The sequence below is a fragment of the Petromyzon marinus genome, chromosome 55 (assembly GCF_048934315.1).
Source record: "Petromyzon marinus isolate PM22_M1 ecotype Great Lakes invasive population chromosome 55, UKy_Petmar_22M1.pri1.0, whole genome shotgun sequence".
Classification (NCBI taxonomy): Eukaryota; Metazoa; Chordata; class Hyperoartia; order Petromyzontiformes; family Petromyzontidae; genus Petromyzon; species Petromyzon marinus.
The window spans coordinates 12,511,951-12,538,546 of record NC_133721.1 but is presented as its reverse complement, the minus strand read 5'-3'; the positions used below and the strand labels follow the sequence as shown (position 1 = coordinate 12,538,546).

Below are 26,596 nucleotides of genomic sequence, written 5' to 3'. Positions count from 1 at the left end.
CTATTTGTTTGTGTTTCTCCCTTGTGATGGGACTTTGTAGGATGAACTTTGCGATTTATAAGGGGCACGGGTGACCAATAAGGTCTGAATTGGTCTGTAATAAGGTAGGGCACTGATAAGGGTTTGATAGGTTTGGTTTCACCACACCTACGTGGGGATCTGTCGCGTGACCTCCTTATCTAGGTGCACCTAGCCTGGCACAAGGTTGTTTCTCGTCGTTGTAGTTGTTGCAGTAGTAGTTGTTGTAGTTGTTTTAGTGTGCGTGACTGAGCGAGCGCGCCTCCGAGTCCAAAGCGTGCGAGGATCACGTGGTAGGAGCGAGTTTGTGCGTTGCATTCCTGCGTGCGGAACGCATTGTCCACAGGTGCCCTACATCAGCTCACCTGACCCCCCCTCCTCCTCCCTCCTCATCCCCCCAGCGAGGGGAGGGGCCAGGTGAGAGGCTGGGAGGAGGAGGAGGGACAGGTGAGATGATGTGGACAATTTGTACCGCAAGTGAGAGCCACGTGTCGCTGTTATGTATGGCATCTTGTTTACTTGCACAGGGGAGACACGCCGAGTCGTAGGACTTGCTGCTGCATCACGTTGTTGTTGTTGTTGTTTGTGAGACGTTTTCAATGTAAGATGTGTTTAATGTAAGATGTGTTTAATGTAAGATGTGTTTAATGTAAGACGTGTTTGATGTAAGCCGTTTCCACACGGATGAATGCCAAGTCGTGTTCATTAATCACGTGGGGAGGAGGAACCCGCACAGAGCACGCAGAGACAACCCCACGCCTTTCTCGAAGTGGCACCAACAACAACCACAACAATGACAACCACAACAACAACGCCAAACACAACAACAACGACAACCACAACAACCACAATAACCACAACAACAACCACAACAACCACAATAACCACAATCACAACAACAATGCCAACCACCACAACAACAACGACAACCACAACAACCACAATAACCACAACAACCACAACAACGACAACCACAATCACAACAACAACAACCACAACAACCACAATAACCACAACAACAACAACGACAACCACAATCACAACAACAACCACAACAACGCCAACCACAACAACAACGACAACCACAACAACCACGACAACGACAACCACAACAACAACGACAACCACAACAACAACAACCACAACAACGACAACCACAATCACAACAACAACAACCTCAACAACGACAACCGCAACATCCACAATAACCACAACAACAACCACAACAACAACCACAACAACGACAACCACAACTACAACAACGACAACAACAACAACGCCAACCACAACAACAACCACAACAACAACAACCACAACAACGACAACCACAATCACAACAACAACCACAACAACGCCAACCACAACAGCAACAACCAGAACAATCACAACAACAACTACAACAACGCCAACCACAACAACAACGACAACCACAATAACCACAACAACAACAACCACAACAACAACCACAACCACAACAACAACGACAACAACAACAACAACGCCAACCACAACAACAACGACAAACACAATAACCACAACAACCACAACAATCACAACAACTACAACAACGCCAACCACAACAACAACGACAACCACAACAACCACAATAACCACAACAACCACAACAATCACAACAACAACAACAACTACAACAACGCCAACCACAACAACAACGCCAACCACAACAACCACAATAACCACAACAACAACAACGACAATCACAACAACAACAACAACTACAACAACGCCAACCACAACAACAACGACAACCACAACAACCACAACAACAACAACAACCACAACAACCACAACAACCACAATAACCACAACAACAACCACAACAACGACAACCACAACAACAACAACGCCAACCACAACAACAACAACCACAACAATCACAACAACGCCTACCACAACAACAACGACAACCACAACAACCACAATAACCACAACAACAACCACAACAACCACAACCACAAAAACGCTCCGTGCCCGTACAGACGGAGGCAGATGGCGACGAGCCCACACTTGGCTGTGCCGTTCTCCTTGTCGACGCCCTCCCCCCGGGGGCAGGGAGTGTCCTAACAACATCCGCGTGTGATCCACCAACCCCAGTGCTGCGTAGCCACCACCCCTCACCTGGCCCCTCACCACCCCCTCCCCTCCCCCCAGTGAAGAGGGGGGAGGGGCCATGGGGAACTCTTCCCATTGCGTGGCATGTTTACTTGCTGCAGTCATATTTATTTACCTGGCACATCTGTGTGCCTGTCACTCTTGTGTTTCGCGGCCGCCACGATGTCGTGCAATGTTGAACTTCGCACCGTACGTAGCCAGCCGTGCTATTGTGCGTGGCAATGCTGTGTCACAGCTGTCTGTACCACAGCTGTTGTACCACTGCGCGTGTCACACCCGTTTGTGTCAAATACTGTTTTTTACTCTGTGTGTGCCAATACTGTGTCACGTGGGTGCGTCACTCCTGTGTGCTTCACTGCTGTGTCACTCGAGTGTGTCACTCCTGTGTCAGTCCTGTGTGTGTTCACTTGTGTGACTGACGTGTGTCACTCGAGTGTGTCAGTCATGTGTTTCACTGCTGTGTCATTGACGTGTGTCACTCGAGTGTGTCAGTCATGTGTTTCACCAATGTGCCACCTCGGCGCGTGTGTCATCACTGCTTTCCGTCGTCTGTTACCGCTGTGCACTCGCAGCTAAATATAGAGAGGGGGGGGGGAGCAGAGAGATTAGCGTGGGGACACCGATGGAGGCCGCGGGTGGCCCCGAGTGACCCCGAGTGACCCCGAGTGGCCCCGAGTTAGCCCCGAGTGACCCCGAGTGGCCCCGAGTTAGCCCCGAGTGGCCCCGAGTGGCCCCGAGTGGCCCCGAGTTAGCACCGAGTGACCCCGAGTGGCCCCGAGTTAGCCCCGAGTGACCCCGAGTGGCCCCGAGTGACCCCGAGTGGCCCCGAGTTAGCCCCGAGTGGCCCCGAGTGGCCCCGAGGTAGCCCCGAGTGACCCCGAGTGGCCCCGAGTGGCCCCGAGGTAGCCCCGAGTGACCCCTAGTGGCCCCGAGTGACCCCGAGTGACCGCGGATGGCACCGAGTGGCCCCGAGTGACCCCGAGTGGCCCCGAGGTAGCCCCGAGTGGCCCCGAGTGGCCCCGAGTGACCGCGGATGGCCCCAAGTGGCCCCGAGGTAGCCCCGAGTGGCCCCGAGTGACCCCGAGTGGCCCCGAGGTAGCTCCGAGTGTCCCCGAGTGGCCCCGGGCGTAAGCGCAAGTGTAGAGAGACCCAAGCAGCCCAAGGGGTCGCATATCTATTGAGAAATATATAAATAAATTGCGGTCAAACCAAATGTCATCTCGAATTAAAATCCGAACGAACTCAACGAAACATTTAACTTAAATCAAGGCGACTTCACATATCGTGTCTGTGTCTCTCATCTCACGACTTAAAACATTTAAAAACTTTTTATTTTACCAAGAAAGGCCTACTCAGCTCTAACCGCTCTTTTTCATAAGCGACCTGGCCACATCATGTGGAAATTTATAGCAGTAGCCAAATACTCTCGACGCGTGTTGCTAAATGTGGAGGGGGAAATTGGACCAAAATCCACGCGACCAAGGGGAGAGAGACACGCAAACTCCAAATATATAGCAGCAGGCGTCGTCAGGGTCGGGATCTAACCCGCGAACCTCACGTGTACCAGGCGATGTTGTTAACATCTCACCACGGAGAGAGAGAGACACGCAAACTCCAAATATACAGCAGCAGGCATCGTCAACGTCGGGATCGATCCCAAGCCCTCCTGTATACCAGGCGAGGTAGTTAACATCTCGTAGCTACTGCGGTGCCCTGTGGCATGCCCACATCTCTCTCATCTCACGGTGTCCCTGTCCCGTCTGCATCTCTTTTACAAAATATCCCTACATCGGATGTTTTGTTGTTGGTTGGTGGCTATGCATTGCGATTAGTACAAATTCAGGGCTTAAGCATTTTTTCAATGTATATGTTTCCCGGCTTGCCATCGTAAGTCAGATGTACCACGTGAATTGTAACAGCCGCAGTCTGTAACGAGAGGTACCGTGGATGTGGTGTGCCGGGAGCTCATAAAATATTCGGTGCTGAAGTGATTCCGCTGCTGCAGAGCCCCATTGCCGATGGAGCAGAGCAGCAGCGTGGAGGGGTTGGTGGTGGTGAAATGGGTCCCGGCCCTGTGAGTCGTGAATGCTCAGTGTCTTCGAGACCTTACGTGACCCTTGTGCACTCCCGTGTACTCTGCTGTTTTCCGTACGCACACTCGCCAAGGACGAAACACACCCTGGCCTGTCTCTCTGACTCTATGCCTGTCTATCTGTCTGGCTGCTTGGACGCCTTCCTGTCTGTCTGTCTGTCGAAGTGCGCGCCTGCCTGAATCTCTGTCTTGTCCCTGCCTTTCCGTCTGTTTATCTATTTATCTTGTGCGTCTATCTCCCTGCCTGTGTCTCTCCCTTTGTCTGTGAGGCCATTGCGAACATCGTTCGTGACTGTAGCCTGGCTGAGTGACAGACACACACACACGCGCGCGTGCATCTCGTGCCAGACCCAGCTGAAGAACATCGTGGCTACAGGCGCTGCATTGTGTTGGGGGGAGGGGAGGGGGGAATCAGGAACACGATGTCCCCGCCGAGAGCTCAACAACTTCCCCACAATCCATACCCCCATCACCCCACCACCTCTCCTCCCACTCTCACCCTCCTCCTTCACGCACCGGGTACACTAAGTGCGCTCTGCGGTATGGGCTTTGGACCTCAAAAAATGACGACCCGCCTCCGACTTTCTCTCTCTCGCTCCCCCATGTCTGCAAAAGCTAAAGGCGCAGCCCTGCAATTACCTTGCTCACGCCACTGCTGGCGGAAGGGGCCTCCTCCACTGTATGGGGGTGGTCGAGAGAGCCTTCTCTCGTCTAGTCGAGGACACTTTGGCCAAACTCTGCCACGTGTGCCAGACGCCTCTGAATATTGTGGGGGTACCCACACTTTACCCCACCGCCGTTGTGCTGTGCACACGATCACGCCTGTTGGCTGACTCGGAGGGAGGTGGGCGTGATGGCTGCGCGACTGGTAGACGTCGCAGCCGTAGCGAGGGGTAGACTGGACGTGGTGTGCCGGGTGATGCCTGGATGGGGGTCACCCATCCAAGCGATCGCTGAGAGGTTTCAAATTCCTGCGCGGCTGCATGCAGGCCGGATGATTTGGGTCATGAGGTCATTTAATTACAGAATTTGTGAATGGGGGGGGCAGGGGTTGGTGGGGAGACGGGGGAGGGGGACGATCAGACCAGACCTCGAGGTGGGTGGGGTCACTGCTGGTTGTTGTTGCTGCTGCTGCTGTTGTTGCAGTTATCGGCGTGAGATGTGGAACACGAATGAAGTGATGGAGCGGTGATGTTTACATTCAAGGGCGGTGCCAGCCTAAGTGCCTGCCGGGTCGTGTAGTGTCTGTGGCTTGCAAAGCGTGGTTGCGCAATGTACGATCGTGCTATTGTGTGTGTGCGCGTGGGAGTGCTGAGAGTGCACACGTACACACAGACAAAGATCCCCCGTGTAGACTTAACAGACTGTTGGGGCAAGTGCTTGTTCGCAAGCACCTGTGAAGGCCGGAACGGAGTACGAGGGTGCGGCTGGACAACACCATGCCCGAACGCCTTTGTCTCCCTCGTGACAGTGGGTTTTTTTTACACATCGCACCAGGTACTCGTTTGAGGCTGAGGCGACCTAGACGAGGACCAGAACTGGTTCAGATCGAACTCGGGTGGGCGGGTTCGTAGCGCAGGGCGCTTGCTAACCGCTACTGCTCCCCCTACATACCAGACACAAGCCAACACACACACACAGGCTTACGTAACAACACACAGCACACGTGCACAACGTGAGAGTGTCAATATACACACAATACACACACACCATACACAACGTGAGAGTGTCAATATACACACACAATACACACACCATACACAACGTGAGAGTGTCAATATACACACAATACACACACACCATACACAACGTGAGAGTGTCAATATACACACACAATACACACACCATACACAACGTGAGTGTCAATATACACACACCATACACAACGTGAGAGTGTCAATATACACACAATAGACACACACACCATACACAACGTGAGTGTCAATATACACACAATACACACACCATACACAACGTGAGTGTCAATATACACACAATACACACACACCATACACAACGTGAGAGTGTCAATATACACACACAATACACAACGTGAGTGTCAATATACACACAATACACACACACCATGCACAACGTGAGAGTGTCAATATACACACACCATACACAACGTGAGTGTCAATATACACACAATACACATATCATACACAACGTGAGTGTCAATATATACACACACCATACACAACGTGAGAGTGTCAATATACACACACAATACACACCATACACAACGTGAGAGTGTCAATATACACACAATACACACACGCGCGCAACAGCGTCAAAAATACACAAACACATACCAACACACACACGCAATTCCAAATGCACACCCAGCACTAAACTAAATCGGTCCACGCAAGCTCACCGAAGCACGCAAAGCCCACGCCTCTCTGGCGAACGCACACGCAGGGATCACGCCCGACAAAGACAAAGATCCCCCGCGTAGCCTCCGACGGACTGTCGGGGCAAGTGCCGTTAGCGCGCAGCACCCTGCCAAACCCGGCGCGCGTGCACGCGAGGGGCTTCGTTCACTTACACAGCGCAACCAGGCGGTCATTTGAGGCTGAGTCGACCTAGAGGAGGCAAACAGGACCGGTTAATATATAATCGTCACTGGTGTTGGTGGCCGAACTCGGGTGGTCGGGTTCGTAGCTCGTGCCAGGCTAGGTGCACCTTGTGGCCACGTGAAGCGTCGAAGGTTCAATGCTGGCAGGAGGTCACGGAACAGACCCGGGTGCCATGGGTTGACTGACTGAGATGACTGGCAGATGCACCAATTGTGCCCCCTAGTGTGCCAACTCTCCGCGTTGTAGCCGCCCGGTGCTCCACTCGTTGTTGTGAGCGTCGCTCCTCCGCCCTCCGTTGTTGTTGGAGGGCGACTGCCTCCAAACTGCTCAGCAGCAGCGTCCTTCACGAGCCTCCTCCACAGAGGCCGATCTTGACACCGCTGGTACCGGTCATCGTGAAAGTCCACTCAGCTCCACGTCCTCCTTCACCTGCATCAGCCCCTAATGTTCTCTGGCCCGTGCCGCGCCCGTGTAGACCCCTCCTATCCGGCCGAACAGAATTTGCTTGTGCGGCAATGCGATGGCTGGGCATGCGGGCTGCATGGCCCGGCCAACGCAGCCTCCTCGCATGCATGCCGGAGCGTGCCACTGATGGGAACGCGTCTCATCGTTGAGTTGGCGATGCTTCTGTGAGATCCTCGCTAAATCCAGCCTGGTTGAACACGCTGCACGCACTTACACAATTGATACATACGTACCGAATACATACACCCCACATGCACACACACACACACACACGTGTCTGTCAGGCTGTGTGTTTGTCTGTGAGGCTGTTTGTCTGTGAGGCTGTGTGTTTGTCTGTGAGGCTGTGTTTGTCTGTGAGGCTGTGTGTTTGTCTTTGAGGCTATGTTTGTCTGTGAGACTGTGTTTGTCTGTGAGGCTGTGTGTTTGTCTGTCAGGCTGTGTTTGTCTTTGAGGCTGTGTATTTGTCTGTGAGGCTGTGTGTTTGTCTGTCAGGCTGTGTTTGTCTGTGAGGCTGTGTGTTTGTCTGTCAGGCTGTGTTTGTCTGTGAGGGGAGCGATAGTGTAGCGGTTAGCGCGCTGCGCTATGAACCTGGCGACCCGGGTTCGATTCCCGCTCACGGCCAACACCAGTGACGATTATCTGAACCGGTCCCGGGCCTCCCCTAGGTCGACTCAGCCTCAAATGAGTACCTGGTGTGGTGTGTAAACATTGCCACTAGGGAGACAAAGGCGGTCGGGCGTGGTGCTGGCCACCCACCCTCTCGTGTACCGTTCCGGCCGTCATAGGTACTCGCTAACAGCACTTGCCCCTACAGCCTGTTAAGGCTATATGGGGGATCTTTGTCTTGTCTGTGAGGCTGTGTGTTTGTCTGTCAGGCTGTGTTTGTCTGTTGAACTTCTTTCGCACCGTACGTAGGCAAACCTCACACTCAACACACCACCCGATACAACAGCACATCGAGGCCTCTCTCCCTCTCTCCCTCCTCACCCAAACCACACACGTGGCACTCCCACGACCGCAGCCACTGGGGTACTCACTGCGCGTTCCGGGACTCTGGGGTGACAAGTTTCCTCCTGTGGGAGACCTGCCAGTACCCGCGTGTCTGTCTGTGTGTGTCTGTGTGTCTGTCTGTGAGGCTGTGTGTCTGTGAGGCTGTGTGTTTGTCTGTGAGGCTGTGTCTGTGAGGCTGTCAGGCTGTGTGTTTGTCTGTGAGGCTGTTTGTCAGGATGTGTGTCTATCAGGCTGTGTGTGCCGCGTCGGCCTTCATAGGTGCTCGCTAACAGCACTTACCCCAACAGCCCGTTAAGGCTACACGGGGCGTTTTTGTCATTGTGTTTGTTGTGCTGTCGGGCAGTCAGTCAGGAGTTGCGTCTGTCCGTCAGCCGGTCTGTCTGTCGGGCTGCCTCATCAGGCAGACAAGTCTGCCCTGATTTGCGATGCCAGTCGCCCCGCGTGAGGGGGGGGGGGGCAGTGCCGGATGAAGCTAGTGCGGGGCCTGCAGCATGTTGTTATAAAGGGGCCCTACATTAAAAAAAACCCGTAAACATTAAAACACAAATGTTTAACTTGCACAGTGAAATAGTTGTAGTTTTTATTTATTTGCTCTACAGACAGATAATACGACAAATCGATAAACTTAAATACCCGGTCGTTTGTAAAAGTTGAAGGGCAGTATAGTACTATAGTAATAGAGCAAGTGCAGAATCACTGAGCCGGAATTGATAGCTTGAAAGCGTCTAGCGTTGGGGGCCTTGAAAGTGCGGGGCCCGTAGCTGCATTTGTAGCGACTTTTGCTGCTGGGATAATCCGTCACTGGGTGGGGGGGACATCGAGAGAGACACTGGGAGTCACGGGGGGGGGGGCGACATGGGGAGCCCGCGATGTCTCCCCACAGCAATTTCACGCGACGTTCCTCGCCACTTCTTTCCCTGTGGCGGGGGGGGGGGGAGACTTGTTGTTGTTGTTGAACATCACACGAGAGGCGAGGGTGGCACTGGGTGGAGTGAGAAAGGGAGGAGACGGGGGAGAGAGGGAGGGAGCAGTGGGAAGTTAAATCATAGAAGGATGTATGAGTTGGAGTGATGGAGAGATTCGACGGATACGAGCAATGGACGCGGGGGGGGGGGGGTTGGACAGTCAATGTTAAACTCACTTTTAATAAATGTTGGAGGGAGCAATGGGAGGGAGGGATGGGAGCGAGGGAGGGATGGAGGGAGAGATGGGAGCGAGGGAGGGATGGAGGAGGGAGAGTTGAAGGGATGAAGTGAAGGGAGAGCAGGAGACGAGGAGAAGGGATGATTTATGGGGTGAGGGAAGGAGGCGGTGTTGTTGTGGCTGCTAGCACCTCCCCCAGGAGCATCATCATCAGCAGCGGCAGCTATAGCAACAACAACAGTAGCAGCAGTACAGCAGCAGAAGCGCGTGGCTCCTCCTTGCCGATGCTCAGCTCCGCTCGGCGCTCATTGGCCGAGCCGCCGGGAGCTGATCGCCTCTATATCCGAGGCACTCGAATCCCCGCCTCGCACTCTCGCGGCCGCAGCCCGGCGTGAGAGCCACGATTTTCAGAGGCTTTTGGAGTTCATTCATTCGCTCATCGAGAGCTGCAGCGTTTTTTTTAAGTGGAGCAGCTTTTCGGCGAGACGGCTTCCGATTTTGTTGCTGTGGAGTCCTGAGATCATCAGCGTGAGATCTTGAGATCATCAACGTGAGATCTTGAGATCATCAGCGTGAGATCTGGAGATCATCACCGTGAGATCACATCCTCCGCCGGCAGGTTGCCACAGACAAGACAGCATGACCCACAGATTCCCTTTGATCATTGTCAACAACAACAACAACATCGGCCGCATCATCAACAACAACAGCAGCAGCAGGAGAATTTCGCTCTGGGGAGAAGCACCACGAAGGAGCGGAGAGATGTCTCTGAGGTCGCTGGAGACTTCCCTCTCCTCGCGACGGCTGCGTAACAACAACAGCAGCGGCAGCAGCAGCGGCGACAGCAGCAAGGAAGACGATAACGGCAACGCCAACACCGACCAGCAGTGGAGAAGCAACGCCGTCGGGGCACCCACCGCGCTCCGGTTCCGATCCGAAAATGTCCTCATCAACTCCATCATCAACAACAGCAACAGGGCCACTGCGGCCGAGGGGACTCGGAGGCGATCGCCCGCGGTGGGAGTCTGCCCCGAACCCGTCGACGGGGACCACGCGGTCCCCTCGCCGACCCCCTCGCCGTCCCCCGAGCCGATGCTGTGGTCCCCGTTCTCGCCCGAGGCGTGCCCGTCTCGCCGCTCGCTGCAGCCCGCGACGCCTCCCGATTGGCCGCCGAGCGGCTGGAGTCCTCCCAAGACGCCGCGGGAGGAGCGCGTCGCGGGCCCCGTCTGGGTGTCCAGAGCGCGACCGGGAGCCGCACCCGGCCCCGGCGGCCCAGGCGGCCCAGGCGGCCCCGGCGGCCCAGGCGGCCCCGGCGGCCCCGGCCTCATCGTCGTCCCATCGCCCCCGGGGTCTCCACGCGCGTCCGCCTCGCCTCGCAAGAGCCCCCCCGCGGGCAACGCGAATGCGGTGGACAGGACCATGGACAGGACCACGGACAGGACCATGGACAGGACCATGGACAGGACCATGCTGTCCATGCTGCTGCTCTTCCACAAGTGAGTAGCGCGGGGGGGCTGTCGCCCTCTTGCATTGTTGGGGGGGGGGCGGGGGGACTTGGAATTGGAGGGGGGGGGAGTTGGAGGGGGGTTACTTAGGGAGGGTTATTTGGAGCGTGGGGGGGGGGGTGATGTTGGGTGGTGGTGCAGCCCCCCCCCCATCCCTGCAGCCCTCGAGTGGTGCCGCCTGCCCTGCCGTGACCTCCCGTTACCCTTGGCGGTGGTCGGCCCGGGTCGCGGTGTCCAACTCAGCCTGGCGTGTTTGACGGACGTCTTCAGAGTCCCGGGCAGCAACCAAACACACTAAATAAATAAGAACCTAACGTGGCGTTTGTCAATATTATTCTCGGTTGAACTGCGACTCGGCGGACGGAGGTGGCTGTGCGCCGCACGCGCCTGATGATTGCTGAAACGCGCCAGGGAGCCGTGACGCACGGGAAGTTGTGGGTACCACGTGTGTGTATCCGTGTGTACCGTGTGTGTGTACCACGTGTGTGTGTGTGTGTACCACGTGTGTGTATCCGTGTGTACCGCGTGTGTGTGTACCGCGTGTGCGTGCACCGTGTGTGTACTGTGTGTGTGTGTACTACACCTCCGATTAGCACGGTTGACTACGTACGGTGCGAAAGAAGTTCAGCATCCATACAAGTGTATATGTGGGGAGCGGTGGCACAGTGGTTAGCGCACTTTGTTACGAACCCGATCACCCGAGTTCGATTCCCGATAACGATAAAATAAGAGTGGCGAATTTGAACCGGTCCTGGGCCTCCCCTAGATTGACTTAAATTAAATCACCCTTTGTCTCCCACTAGGGAGACTTACAGCACTTGACCCAAACGTCTGTTAAGGCTATACGGGGGATCTTTGTCTTTGTGAGTGAGGTATGTGTATTGTTTGGGGGTGCGACATCCAGGACAGGCCACTGTTCCAACCGCGTCCTTCTCTTGTCACTTTTTCATTCATTCACGGTTGTGTACGTACGGTGGGAAAGAAGTTCAACATACATCCACTGTTGAATTGGTCCAATCTGGACGCACGCCAAATGAGATAGGACAGCTACCCAGACACGTCACGCGTATCATCAGTGCACACACAGCACACACGACTATCACACAGCACACACATACACACGACTATCACGACACGTGCACAGCACACCAGATGCGCATTGCACACATCCATGTAAGCACACAAGCACATACATTGTACATCACACACTATACACACACACACGCATACATACACAAAGACAAAGATCCCCCATTTAGACTTAACAGACTATAGGGGCAAGTGCTGTTAGCGAGCACCTATGAAGGCTGGAACGGCACACGAGGGGGTGGTTGGCCAGCACCACGCTCGGCCGCCTTTGTCTCCCTAGTGGCGATGTTTTTACACATCGCATCAGGTACTCCAACTGCCCAGTAGCAGCGTCCATCACGAGCCTCCTCCACAGAGACACACAATCACATTCTCACATTCCCACAAAAACACACACACACAAACACGGTTACCACCATCTCACAGACAGACACATGCACATATCCCTGACACACAACAGCTGATCGCCCCCCCCCCCACACAGAGACTCACACCTCGCGCGTGCCAAGCCACAGACTCGAGCTCGCGTGACAAGCAACTCAGACGCAGACGTGAACTTGGCAGATTCCTCCGATTATTTTGGCATCGCAGCCGCCCCACGTTATATAATGTGGGGGTTCGTCCGCGGGGACACTGCTGTGCACGCATCTTCAGGACACGCACACACAACACAGAGCCACAATAAAAACACACAGCTAGTGCACGCACACACAACACAGAGACACAATAAAAACACACAGCTAGTGCACGCACAACACGTAACACAGAGACACAATAAAACACACAGCTAGTGCACGCACACACAACACAGAAACACAATAAAACACACAGCTAGTGCACGCACAACACAGAGACACAATAAAACACACAACTAGTGCACGCACAACACAGAGACACAGTAAAACACACAGCTAGTGCACGCACACACAACACAGAGACAATAAAAACACACAGCTAGTGCACGCACAACACAGAGACACAATAAAACACACAACTAGTGCACGCACAACACAGAAACACAATAAACACACAACTAGTGCACACACAACACAGAGACACAATAAAAACACAGCTAGTGCACGCACAACACAGAGACACAATAAAACACACAGCTAGTGCACGCACAACACAGAGACACAATAAAACACACTAGTGCACACACAACACAGAGACACAATAAAACACACAGCTAGTGCACGCACACACAACACAGAGACACAATAAACACACAACTAGTGCACACACAACACAGAGACACAATCAAACACACAGCTAGTGCACGCACAACACAGAGACACAATAAAACACACAACTAGTGCACGTCACACAGCATATACATCATCATAACACTTATCACACACACACACATCACAAACATCACAGATCTAGAGCACGCACACACAGACACCTCACACACACACCTCACACACACACACCTCACACACACACCACACACACCATACACACACACCACACACACCATACACACACCTCACAAACACACACACACCACACACACACCTCACACACCTCACACACACACACCTCACACACACACCTCACACACACACACCACACACACACACCATACACACCACACCACACACACACCATACACACACACCTCACACACACACACCATACACACACACACCTCACACACACCTCACACACACACCTCACACACACCTCACACACACACACACCTCACACACCACACACACACACCACACACACACCACACACACACACCTCACACACACCTCGCACACACACCACACACACACACCTCACACACACCTCACACACACCTCATATACACCACACACACACACCACACACACACACACCTCACATACACACACCTCACACACACCTCACACACACACCTCACACACACCTCACACACCACACACACCTCACACACCACACACACACACCACACACACCTCACACACACCTCACACACCACACACACACACACCACACACACACACCACACACACACACCTCACACACACCATACACACACACCATACACACACACAGCTCACACACACCTCACACACACACCTCACACACACCTCACACACACACACCTCACACAACCTCACACACACCACACACACCACACACACACACCACACACACACACACCACACACACACACCACACACACACACCACACATACACACACCACACATACACCTCACACACACCTCACACACCACACACACAGCACACACACACCACACACACCTCACACACACCTCACACACCACACACACAGCACACACACACACACCTTACTCACGCATCTCTCTCATTCCGCGCAGTCGGGGCGTGTCGGCCGTGGCACGATTTCCTCCTGCCACAGTTACATAAGCGACCGCCGCCACCACCACAGACGGAGCTCACGCAGCACGACCCTCACCACACCTCGACCCTCACCACACCCCACCACGCCTCACCACACCCCAACACGCCTCACAGGCCACCTCACCACACCCCACCACACCCCACCACGCCTCACCACACCCCAACACGCCTCACAGGCCACCTCACCACACCGCACCCCACCACGCCCCACCACTCCTCACCCCTACTCATCTCTCGACATCCTGGTCTCTGCTGGCCAGCTGTTCCATTTTTCGCCTCATAGCAGGAGCCCAATTCCTAACCCTGAGCTGTAACCTCTAGCCATGAGTCCCAGCCATGATTCTTAGCTCAGCCCTTTAGCCACTGGCTCTAGCGCAGAGCCACAGCTCACATCATAGCCACGAGCACTAACTTTCAGTTTAGCCATCGGCACTAGTTCGTATCTGCTAGCCATAACTCTCATCCTAGCCACTAGCACGAACCCGAAGTCTAGCCGCTAGCTCTTAGCTGTTAGTCATAACTCTCATCCTAGCTGCTAGCACTAACCCTATGTCTAGCCATAGTCACTTGCCATAGCTCCTAACCGCTAGCCATGATTCTCATCTTAGCTGCTAGCACTAACCCTATGTCTAACCATAGCCACTTGTCATATCTCTTAGCTGCTAGCCATAACTCTCATCCTAGCTGCTAGCACTAACCCTATGTCTAACCATAGTCACTTGCCATTGCTCCTAGCTGCTAGCCATAACTCTCATCCTAGCTGCTAGCACTAACCCTATGTCTAGCCATATCCACTTGCCATAGCTCCTAGCCGCTAGCCATAACTCTCATCCTAGCTGCTAGCACTAACCCTATGTCTAACCATAGCAACTTGCCATAGCTCCTAACCGCTAGCCATAACTCTCATCCTAGCTGCTAGCACTAACCCTATGTCTAACCATAGACACTTGCCATAGCTCCTAGCCGCTAGCCATAACTCTCATCCTAGCTGCTAGCACTAACCCTATGTCTAGCCATATCCACTTGCCATAGCTCCTAACCGCTAGCCATAACTCTCATCCTAGCTGCTAGCACTAACCCTATGTCTAACCATAGACACTTGCCATAGCTCCTAGCCGCTAGCCATAACTCTCATCCTAGCTGCTAGCACTAACCCTATGTCTAACCATAGACACTTGCCATAGCTCTTAGCCACTAGCCATGATTCTCATCCTAGCTGCTAGCACTAACCCTATGTCTAGCCATTAGCCACTTGCCATAGCTCCTAGCCACTAGCCATGATTCTCATCCTAGCTGCTAGCACTAACCCTATGTCTAACCATAGCCACTTGCCATAGCTCCTAGCCGCTAGCCATGATTCTCATCCTAGCTGCTAGCACTAACCCTATGTCTAACCGTAGACACTTGCCATAGCTCCTAGCTGCTAGCCATGATTCTCATCCTAGCTGCTAGCACTAACCCTATGTCTAGCCATAGACACTTGCCATAGCTCCTAGCCACTAGCCATGACTCTCATCCTAGCTGCTAGCACTAACCCTATGTCTAACCATAGACACTTGCCATAGCTCCTAGCCGCTGGTCCCGTTGGGGGTGGTTGGCGGGACGGGCTGTGCTTGGACCGCGGACGGAGCAGTGGGGGAGAATGTAACGCGTGCGCGGGGTCGGACGCTCTCCAGTGAGACGCCATCTCTCAGTTCCAGGGATAAATTTATCTCCTGCACACGGGGGGGGGGGGGAGGTAGTAGAAGTTACTCAGCGATAGCCCCGACCAGGGATCAAACCTTGACGCTATTCCAGTCTGGCTGAAATCCTCACCGCGGCGTGGCTCATGCCCTGCATCCGGCTGAAACCAAAATCCTGGCTCAAACCCACGGCTTTAGCCCAAACCCTCATTCTGGCTTAAACACAAATTCCCGGCTCAAACCTTCACCCCAATCCTGGATAGAACCCAGACTCTGCTCCAGCCTGGCTCAGGCACTCATCGTGAACCAAACCGTGCCTCCCCATGCCGCGTCAGTCATGTGGTCGTGGTGGGTGGTATGGCCTGTTTGACCATACTTCACCCCACGCTGCTCAGTGCGGGTTGGTGAATGTAACTTGGGGGTGGGGGAGCTGTTGGGAGCGCTCCGGATGCTTCTCGCTCGCCGAGACGTTCGCGTTGTGGCGTCCGGGGCGCGGTGCCAAATCACCGCATCACCACCCCCCCACCCCGCCCTGAGTGTACCTGGCACGCACGCGCCAGGGCCCGTACCAAGCAGGACGCTGGCACGCGCGGCCGACAGCCACACAGGTCAGGGGTCAACAGTTCAAAGCTGGGTCAGAGTCGGGGCGGGGGGGGGGTGAGCCAGGATTTGGGTTCGACACTGGGGTGAGGGTTAGGTGTGGGCCAGGTTGGCATCACGCAGCTGGGTTCGACACGAAGGGTGAGTGTTTGTTGTGGGCCAGGTTGGCACCACGCAGCTGGGTTCGACACGGGGGTGAGGGTTGTTGGGTTTGGCGACGGGACGCGTCGTCGCTGAGGAGAGGCGACAGCAGCTACAGTGAGGTAGAGAGAGAAAGAGGTGGCAACCACAGATTTGCTTCCATGCGGACGCCAGGTGGATGTTTAACCTATCACAGGGAGCTCGAGATATGGCGGCGGAGTGGAGAGGCATTGATCTGGTCCCACGGCTATCGCTCATTAACCGCCGTTCATCTCATTCTTCCATCCTCGTCATTTTTACTGTCATCGATTTCGCTTTCAGCGAAGTTACGCGTCACAGACTCGCCCCCCCCCCTCCCACGTCGCATCCTCGTCTATTTCATTCACCTCACCTCCACTATCACATTCACCTCACCTCCACCATCACATTCACCTCCTCTCCACCATCACATGCACCTAATCACCACCATCACATTCACCTCATCACCATCACATTCACCTCATCTCCACCATCACATTCACCTCATCACCATCACATTCACCTCATCTCCACCATCACATTTACCTCATCACCATCACATTCACCTCATCTCCACCATCACATTCACCTCATCTCCACCATCACATTCACCTCATCTCCACCATCACATTCACCTCATCTCCACCATCACATTCACCTCATCACCATCACTTTCACCTCATCTCCACCATCACATTCACCTCATCTCCACCATCACATTCATCTCATCACCATCACATTCACCTCATCTCCACCATCACATTCATCTCATCTCCACCATCACATTCATCTCATCACCATCACATTCACCTCATCACCATCACATTCACCTCATCTCCACCATCACATTCACCTCATCTCCATCATCACATTCACCTCATCACCATCACATTCACCTCACGCGTTGTCGTACCGTTCTTAATTCTCCGTACAAAGCGCCTTGGCTAAGGCGCCGAATATAGATTCCTTTAAGATAAGATCCAGCAGTTGGATAGACAATAGCCGATGATGATGACGATGTGGGCAACAGAGGGCAATGCCATGCAGCAAATTCCAATGTTGGTCTCTAACTCTTGCCAGTCCAGAGGTCGCACCATGAGATTCTATCTCCCGGCGCGGCAGTTGCGTGCATGTACGTTGAACTTCTTTCGCGCCGTACGTAGCCAACCGTGCGGGATAAGACGGCGGCAAACAGTGGCTGCGAGTTTCTGAAATCGCCCTCCTCCCACCACGACCCCCACACCCCACCCTCTGTCCACACAGCGGTGAATAATGGGGTTCGGCACGGAACGTCGATCGACGGGTCGCGTGCGGTGGTGTAAAGTGTGGGGGTCACCTCCATTCTCTTAGAGAAATAAATGTGTGGCCAGCGCGTGGATGGAGTTAGGCAAAAAAAAAATGTCGAGTCAGACGGAGCCCTCTAGAGCAGCGGACCCCAACCCCCGGGCCGCGGACCGGTCCATGGCCTGTTAGGAACCGGTCTGTGGCCTGTTGCCAACCGGTCCGTGGCCTGTTAGGAACCGGTCCGTGGCCTGTTGCCAACCGGTCCGTGGCCTGTTATGAACCGGTCCGCACAGCAGCAGCAGCAGGAGGTGAGAGCGGTGAGTCCGCGCGTGGCCCCCCGCCCCATTATTTTATTATTTACCACTTCCGTCCGTGCCTCTTTCCCGCACTGCGCGCTTGTCTCAGTCACGTGGTGTTGGTGTAAAGCCCACAACCTCTAACCCCTAGTAGCCACAATGAGTAACAAACAAACGTCGATGGAGAGCTTCTTTTAAAGACCCAATGATGAACCCCCACCCCCACGGTCCGTGAAAAAATTGTCTTCCATGAAACCGGTCCCTGGTGCCAAAAAGGTTGGGGACCGCTGCTCTAGAGCACCCTCCTAACGGAGTCCTTCGGGCAGCAGCGGCGCGATTCCAGCAATTGCAGGGCTGCACCTATACCTTTTTAAATCGTTCGCGTCTATGTTACCAGACCTCTGCAGTGTTGGGGTTGGGGGGGGGGCAGGAGGAGTGGGGGGGGGGTCGTGGCGGTTGTGCAAGGGGACCTCTCCGCGACTCACTCCAGAATTTGGAAAGTCTTTCCATCGTTGATGGAGCGAGGAGATATCGAGTCTTTCGCAAAGACACCGAGCATCGAGCGCTCTACCGGAGACCCATCCACACCCTCCCTGCCACCGCAGGCGCCGCGAGTCGAGGACGAAGCTCGCGCGATGGAGGTCACCAGGGCGCAGAGAGACAAAGCGGTGTTCCGTCGGACGCTCTTCCGAAAGATGTACTACGACCTGAGCACCAGGTGCTACCGGATGCGTCCGCGCGTGCGTCTCGCTGTCTGGCCCCGTGTCTCGGCTGCGTCTCTGACTGCCTCTTGTTTTGACGACGTTGATGGACTGGCCGTGTCAGTCGGTGTCTGGCCCCGTGTCTGTGTTTGTCTAGAACGCGTCTCTGCCCGTGTCCAGTTGTCTTCTGGGCTGTTCGGTCTCACCAGTGGCCGGTTGCGTCCGTGTGATGATGTGTTGTGTTTGTTGTGTGGACCGCGCCTGGTCGTGGCGTGAGTAGAAGTGGGAAGGGGGTGATGGGAGAGATGATGGCTGATGATGCTCGTGATGGGTTGCTCCCAGTGTTCATCGGGTCAGAATTTAAATGGGGGGTTTTACTTGTTGTCACAGTCTCTGTCGGGTCGACGACAGACGGTGAAGTATTCATGTGTGGATTTCACATAGTCTTAGTTTGGTGATTTAAAACCGTCACACATTTAGTCCAGCACTCTTATTAGTAAATGTTGGGGTGGTGGGGGGTGGGGTGCCCAGCTCCCCAACCCAATATTATCAGCTCAACTAATCGTTGAGCTCAGTAAATCCTTATTTTTATATTCATAAACTTCATAAACAGCCAAGCACCAACTTAATTTAGTCTCGTCAGTCTCACTCTGGTCACTCTACTCCCCCGCCTCGCCTCAATGTGCTGTGAAGAAGGGTCATTGTCAGAAACGTCACCCATTATATAAATACAGTATGCTTTTTTAAAATATATATGACAGAGTTCCCCCGTATAGCCTTAAGAGACTGTTGGGGCAAGTGCTGTTGGCGAGCTGCTGCTGGCAAATACGAGAGGGCTTCAGCAGAGAGAGTTCGTGAAGCTTCGCAGTTCCTCAGTGCATGAGTTTGTGTTGCATGGCCACAATCTTTAATGTGTGTCTCTCGGTGTCTCTGCGAGTCCGCGTTATCTCCGCGAATGTCTCTGCATCTCCGTTCGTCTCTACGCATCTCTGTGGGTGGTCTCTACGTATCTCCGTGTGTCTCTGTGGGTCCACTGTGTGGGCCACAGTTCCGGCTGCATGGCCATATTGGTGGCACTATCGTGGCTTGTCTTTAATGTGTCACTCGGTATCTCTGTGTTTTCGCGTTGTCTCTATGAGTATCTCTGCATCTCCGTGTGTCTCTGTGGGGGTCACTGTGTGCGCCACAGTTTGGCTTTGTGTCGTTAATGTTCGACTTGTGAAGATGGTGCCGTTCGTGCATGGGATGAACGCCACTGCACAGCTTCCCCAATTCTCTGCTCCTTCCTTCTTGTCGTACGGCTGCTGCTGATGAAGATGCAGAGCAACAGCTACAATCTCACACTCACGTGGTCAAGCCAGACAACAACTTTCGGAGCGAGCGGAGTCGTACATCATCGCCGTGGCGTTTTCTACTTGTCTGCGCGGTTCCACGTCGTACCACGGTCTTTTTCTGGATGACCACAGTCGCGCACTGCTGGAGAGTCTATTTATGTATTTTGTTCATTTCCCACATTTGTTTTGCATCATGTTATCATCTGCCGAAGCAAGCGCAGGAGGCGCCTCTCTGTCTCCCCTTACTGGCGGATTCCGTCATGTGCACGTGTTTTTCTTTCAGTCGCAGAGTAAAAACGCAGAGGAGGAGGGATTGTTGTGGCTGTTGTTATGGTTGTTGTTGTTGTTGCCATGCCCACTCGGCGTTGGCAGTGGCTGCAACGAGCGTTGTTAATAGGCGACGTTTCGGGCAATGGGGCCTTCGCGGAGATACACGACTCGGGGCATAAAGAGAGATTGCTTGAGTGGGATAGGTGGAGGCCTGCATTGATATACCACAGTATTACACACCACGACGGGACCCTGACAGCAATTAAGAAGAGTTGAAGAATGTTTCCAGATGCTGACACAAAAATACTTCCAACTGGCGTATGGTGAGACAGACACCGTAAAACAGTTTACCCGTCAGTTGACGTTCAGGAACAAACCCATGCACATAGCACGACGAATCTCGTGGTGGGTATGGTGCAATGTTCCAACCGTTATCCACTCTGTCTGTCTGGCACGCCACATCTCTCTGCTACTAAGAAGAGACATTGCCCATTATATAGTTTCCCTTTACAGATGCATTGTTGTTGTTGACCAATGCGTCGAAGGTTTTTATTTTGCTCGCTATTAAGCGGGGACGGGGGGGGGGGCATTGCCCTGAAACGTCGCTATATGGCACATCATCATCATCATCTTCTTCCATGTGTGGAAGTGACGAATGTGTTGCTTCGTGATGATGATGATGTTGTTGACGGAGAGAGAGGGCGAGTGGCTGTGGAGGGCGGGGGGGGGTGGAGGGCGGGGGGGGGTGGAGGGCGGGGGGGGGTGGGAGGGCGGGGGGGGTGGGGGGGCAAGGGGGAGGAGGGCGGGGGGGGCGGTGGGGGGAGGAGGGCGGGGGGGGGTTGGAGGGCGGGGGGGGGTTGGAGGGCGGGGGGGGGTTGGAGGGCGGGGGGGTTGGAGGGCACGGGGGTTGGAGGGCGGGGGGGTTGGAGGGCGGTGGGGGGGAATCAGGGAACGAGGAGGAGACGGAGAGGTTGCTGACGTCACTGGAGTCCAGCCAGCCCAGGCTGGAATGAACCAGATGAGACTCCTCTCTCTTCTCTCCCTCCACCCACCCACCCACCGTGTACACCCCCCACCACCTCCCCCACCTCCCCCGTTGCAGTCACGCTTAGTCGGCCAAGGGGTTCCACCGCATTTGCATTAGAACTCTCGAAGGGTACAGACCGAAGTGAGCTTTCTCTCTCTCCCCGTGGCTTTCATAAACTCTCTCGTTTCTCTCCGTTGGTGAATATCTCCTGAGTACAAACCAGGCTTCACTCGTCCCTCTCTCTCTCTCTATTCATTGCTTTCCAAAGTCGCCGGTAGCTGCTGCCGTGTCGTGTAGCTGCCTGCGCGCTCAGTTACAACGAATAGTCGCTCTCTGTGAGCGAAAAAAACCAAACAAAATCCCATTGCTCTCAGCGAAGAGGTAGCCAGCTGGTCGGCGGATTTGAGTGGGTCTCCGTTGGCTCGTCAAAGAAGAGGGGCTAGTGAAGAGGGGCTAGTGAAGAATGAAGGTGTCTGAAGAATGCACCCGTGCCACCGCGAGCAGCCTGGGAGCCTTTGAGCTTCACAATGTGTCCGTGGCCTTCTTCGTGTCCCTGCTGGGGACGGATTGTGTGTCCGTGCGTCTCAGCCACAGGTAACAACAACATTTCTCTGGAACGTATCCCAACAACTCTCTCCCCCTCCCCTCCTCGCACGATCCCCTTGGCAGATGTTCGTGTCACGGCCTGAACCTTCTCACTGCAGGGGGCCTAAGCAGGTCGTCCACGTACTCGGTTGTATTATTCGCGTGGGTTTTCGCGGCCGATGTCGTCCATAATAGAGGTGGGGGTTGTTGTTTTTTTTGGGTTAGATCGCGTAATTATAATAAAAGTGTCGTTAAACCCGCCAATACTCAAAATCTGGCGGTTGCCTGTTGAAGCTAGTTGTAATTACCGGCGAAACGTCGTACTAGGATTGCAAATGTTGTGGCTTGGCTCTCCAACACAGTACCAGTAACGAATTGGCCACATTCTGTTTGCGTGACAACCCTTACAAGTTGGCTCTATTCGGGTGGTGGAGGGTTCAACGACACTCCTATATATTGACGCGATCTAAACCCCCCCAAAATCTTATGGATTTTGTATTCCCATTCCTTCTCGGTCACCTTGTGTAGTCGCGTGGTTGTCCATCCGCCCTCTTGTTGATGTGATGGTGTCTCATTCTGTCGTCGTCGTCTTCCCAGAGATAGAAAGTCGGCAGCCAATCCTCCTCCACTCTTCCCGTAGCTACCTACCAACTCTCGCCAGCGGTGTGTGGCTTTCAGTTCCTTGGTGTTCTTGTTTGGAGATGTTGGAAGCCGCTGTCACGTCCACACGAGCTGTGGTGATCACGGGGGTCCTAAGGGGGAGGTCATCCCCCCCCCCAAAGTCTCTTAGTTGAACCCCCCGTGAGTATTGACTAACTCTGGGTTGCCTTGTGTTTTTGTGTTTTTTTGTTCACAGTGCGTCCGGAGCAAGCGTGGTAGCAATTGACAACAAGATTGAGCAAGCCATGGTGAGTCTCTACTTTATTATTGGGGGGGGGGGGGCCTAGGGTTAAATATTCGGAGAGTGCAGTTTGAGAATGGTGGGGGGGGGGGGGGGGTGTCAGAAGTTGTGAATATTTGAGGGTTTTTTCTCCCATACTGCTCATGAGATTTTGCATCAGTGGACAGATATTACAGGCAGATTCACACAGGCACACACACGCACGAGCATTTACCTTAACAGTCACACGCACACACACACGCAGGCCGTACGTATACGCAGGCAGTGACACACCTGCGATTAGCACGGTTGGCTACGTACGGTGCGAAAGAAGTTCAGCATACGTACAGAGGCAGACAGACACACACACGGGCATGCACACAGAAAGCGATTTAATGTACAAGCATGTACACAATAGACAAAAATACATGCACATGCAGATACAAGCACACGGACGAACATACACGCGGGGTCACTCAGGTAAATGCATAGCCAGAGGCAAATACGAAGATCTCCCGTGTAGCCTGTAACAGACTGTTGGGGCAAGTGCTGTTAGTGAGAAGGCCGGAACTAGGGGGTGGGTGGCCAGCACCACCCATCTGGCCGCCTTTGTCTCTCCACAGTGGCGACGTTTAAACACGCGCGCGCGCCCCCGCACCGGGCAAACCAATTCGAGGCCGAGTCGACCTAGACGTAGACCGGTTCAAGGTGATCGTCACCGGTGTTGACACCCCCCCGTCCCCCGAGCAAAGAGGCAGCAGCAGTAGCAGCCCCCAGCTCGGGGCTAACCTCACTCTGTGTTTACTTCTCGTTGCCAAGGGCGACCACGCGTTGCCCCCCCCCTACAACCCCAACACTGCTTACCGCATGGTAGGCCACAGGAACAACTTGTTCCCGGCCTGGGTGTGGTGGTGGTGTGGTGGTGGTGTGGTGGTGGTGGTGTAGCGGTTAGCGCTACGCCGCGCTGCGAAACCCGGCGATGCGGGTTCGACTCCCGCTCACGGCCAACACCGGTGACGATTAAATTATCTGAACCGGTCCTGGGCCTCCCCTAGGTCGGCTCGGCCTCAAATGAATGCCTGGTGCGGTGCGTGAAAACAAACAAAAAAACATCGCCACTGGGGAGACAAAGGCGGCCGGGCGTGGTGCTGGCCACTCCAAACGTCCCTCGTGAGCCGTTGTGGCCATCTCATAGGTGCTGCTCGCCAACAGCACTTGCCCCAACAGTCTGTTACAGGCTATACGGGGGATCTTTGTCTTTGGTGGGGTTGTGTGGGAGGGGGGGGGGTGTTGGGTTGGATGAGGAGAGGCGATGGGGTGTGGCTTGTAAGTGGTTCGAGGCTGCTGATTGGTGCTCGAGTCGGGGCTATATTTGGACGCGGTATATAAAGAGGCAGAAGCCCGGCGGCTCGCTCACAGATCGCAGAGCGCGCGGGTGTCTGCCGCTGTGTGGCCACGCGTCGTGGTTTGGGGCTTCGCCAGTACCAGCACTCATCGGCGTTGCCTCGCCGTTAGAGCAAGCAAGCAAGCCCCCCCGTTAGTGCTGTGGGGGTTTGATAAAAGGCAATAGTCGACGTTTCGGGCAATGGCCCTTGATCATTGTATCCAGCCTGATAAAGGCTCAGCCTCCCTCCCATCTATCCTTTGTGAATAATGATCAACGTGAAGGTGATTTTCGTGCTCAAATCTTGAGCCAGTGGTGGGAATTTCACTTTGCTATGGCGGGGTGAGGATGCGTAATGCCATCGCTGTTGACCTACCTCCCACACACAAAGTGGTGCTCGTTTTATCGACCCCGCAGGGATGATGGGCTTAGCTCACTCCCCACAATCAGAATTTTAACTCGTAACTTTCCTATTGTGCTGGCCCGGTAGATACAATATTGTAGAAATATTTATTATATTATATTCGGATTATAATATGCAATCTCCCCCCCCCCCCCCTTCTGTATTTTAAAGCATAGCTTGGGGCGTGCATCTTATAACCCGGTAGTTTTGACGGTGTTTGTGCGTGTGAGAAATCAGATCCGTATAGCTTTACTTGACAATGGGGCACAAAGTATAGGGGTGAGTCTTAACTTTCCAGAGCGTCTTATAATCCGGAGCATATTACAAACCTGTCAACCCCTTATCAGTGCCCTACTTTATTACAGAGCAATTCAGACCTTATTGGTCACCCCGTGCCCCTTATAAATCTCAACGTTCATCCAGCAGAATCCCATCACAAGGGAGAAACACAAACACGTAGTCCAAAAAAATGTTGTTGCTCGTATTGAAACGGCTGGACGTGGCATGGACCTGAAAACGCACTTTCCCTGTACTAGAATGCGGGGTAGACCGCACGGGTTGACAGGTTTGCTACTATACACCACCACTACTATACACTACACTACATACCTGTAAACCACTTATCAGTGTCCTACCTTATTACAGACATTCAGACATCAATGGTCACCCCGTGCCCTTATAAATCTTAAAGTTCCATCCTACAAGGAGAGAAACACAAAAAAATAGACACATTTCTTTGCCCGTATTGAAACGGCTGTTCGCCGTATGGACCTGAAAACTCAATTTCCCCGCACGAGAATACGGGGTAAAGCGTGCCGCGTTGACAGCTTTGTTATTAGTACTGTGCCCGGTAAACATGGAACATTGGCCCAACGTTGTCACAACATTGGGCCAACGTTCAGAATTGGGTGTTAAAGAGTCCGAGCAGAATGCAGGGATGGACACGGGGAGAAGGTATCGTTACTCATTCTGCTTCGCGTCTGACACTTGACTGTCATCCCTCCCCCCACCGCCCGTCCAACGTACCCGGTAACCACGGTGCAGGTTTGCCTTACAAATATTTAATAGAATAGGCTGACGTTTCGGGCAATAAGCCTTCTCGAGAGTAGACGGTGGACAGGTATACGAAATGTCTTAATGTCCGTGGTTTGGTAACGCTTGTACCGTTGATGTTGCGGTGTTGTATCCCGCTTTATATTTGTCTTGTGTGTGTGTGCGTGTGCCCTATGCGGTGACTAATATAGACTAGGACACGTAAAAAAAATAGACGCACTTTAATAAAAAATTTAAACACTTTTGCCCCACCCCATAATTAAATAGAAATTCCGCCGTCGGCATCCATCGTGCGGTGGCTGAGCTGGAGAAACGATTGCATTCGGAACTCCGCAGAGAGCGGTGGAGGGTTTTTAACCACCCTTTTGGGGTCACAGCAAGGTCGTAATGTCCATCCCAATATATTGCTATGAAATATATTTCTGTTTATATGATTGTGGTTATGGTTGTACTTTATGAATCCCTAATCTCTGCCATTACATACAATGAAACAAGAAAAGATAAAAAAAATGTAATACAA

At 53.6% G+C, this 26,596-nt stretch overlaps 1 protein-coding gene across 4 annotated transcripts in view; it reads left to right on the top strand.

Annotated features, from left to right (window-relative positions):
- Positions 1–26,596, top strand: part of LOC116954570 (TSC22 domain family protein 3-like) — a 48,449-nt gene that overhangs the window by 18,104 nt on the left and 3,749 nt on the right. Inside the window, exons 1-3 of one of the 4 annotated variants that reach the window (XM_076052364.1) lie at positions 9,621–10,876; positions 10,913–10,940; positions 23,213–23,264. In XM_076052364.1, coding sequence (XP_075908479.1) covers positions 10,084–10,876; positions 10,913–10,940; positions 23,213–23,264 — 873 coding nt within the window. In that variant the 5' untranslated portion in view covers positions 9,621–10,083. Of the gene's footprint in view, positions 1–9,620; positions 10,941–21,821; positions 22,366–23,212; positions 23,265–26,596 lie in introns of those variants that run through there. The other 3 variants (XM_032975199.2, XM_076052365.1, XM_032975198.2) reach the window with 3 other exon arrangements.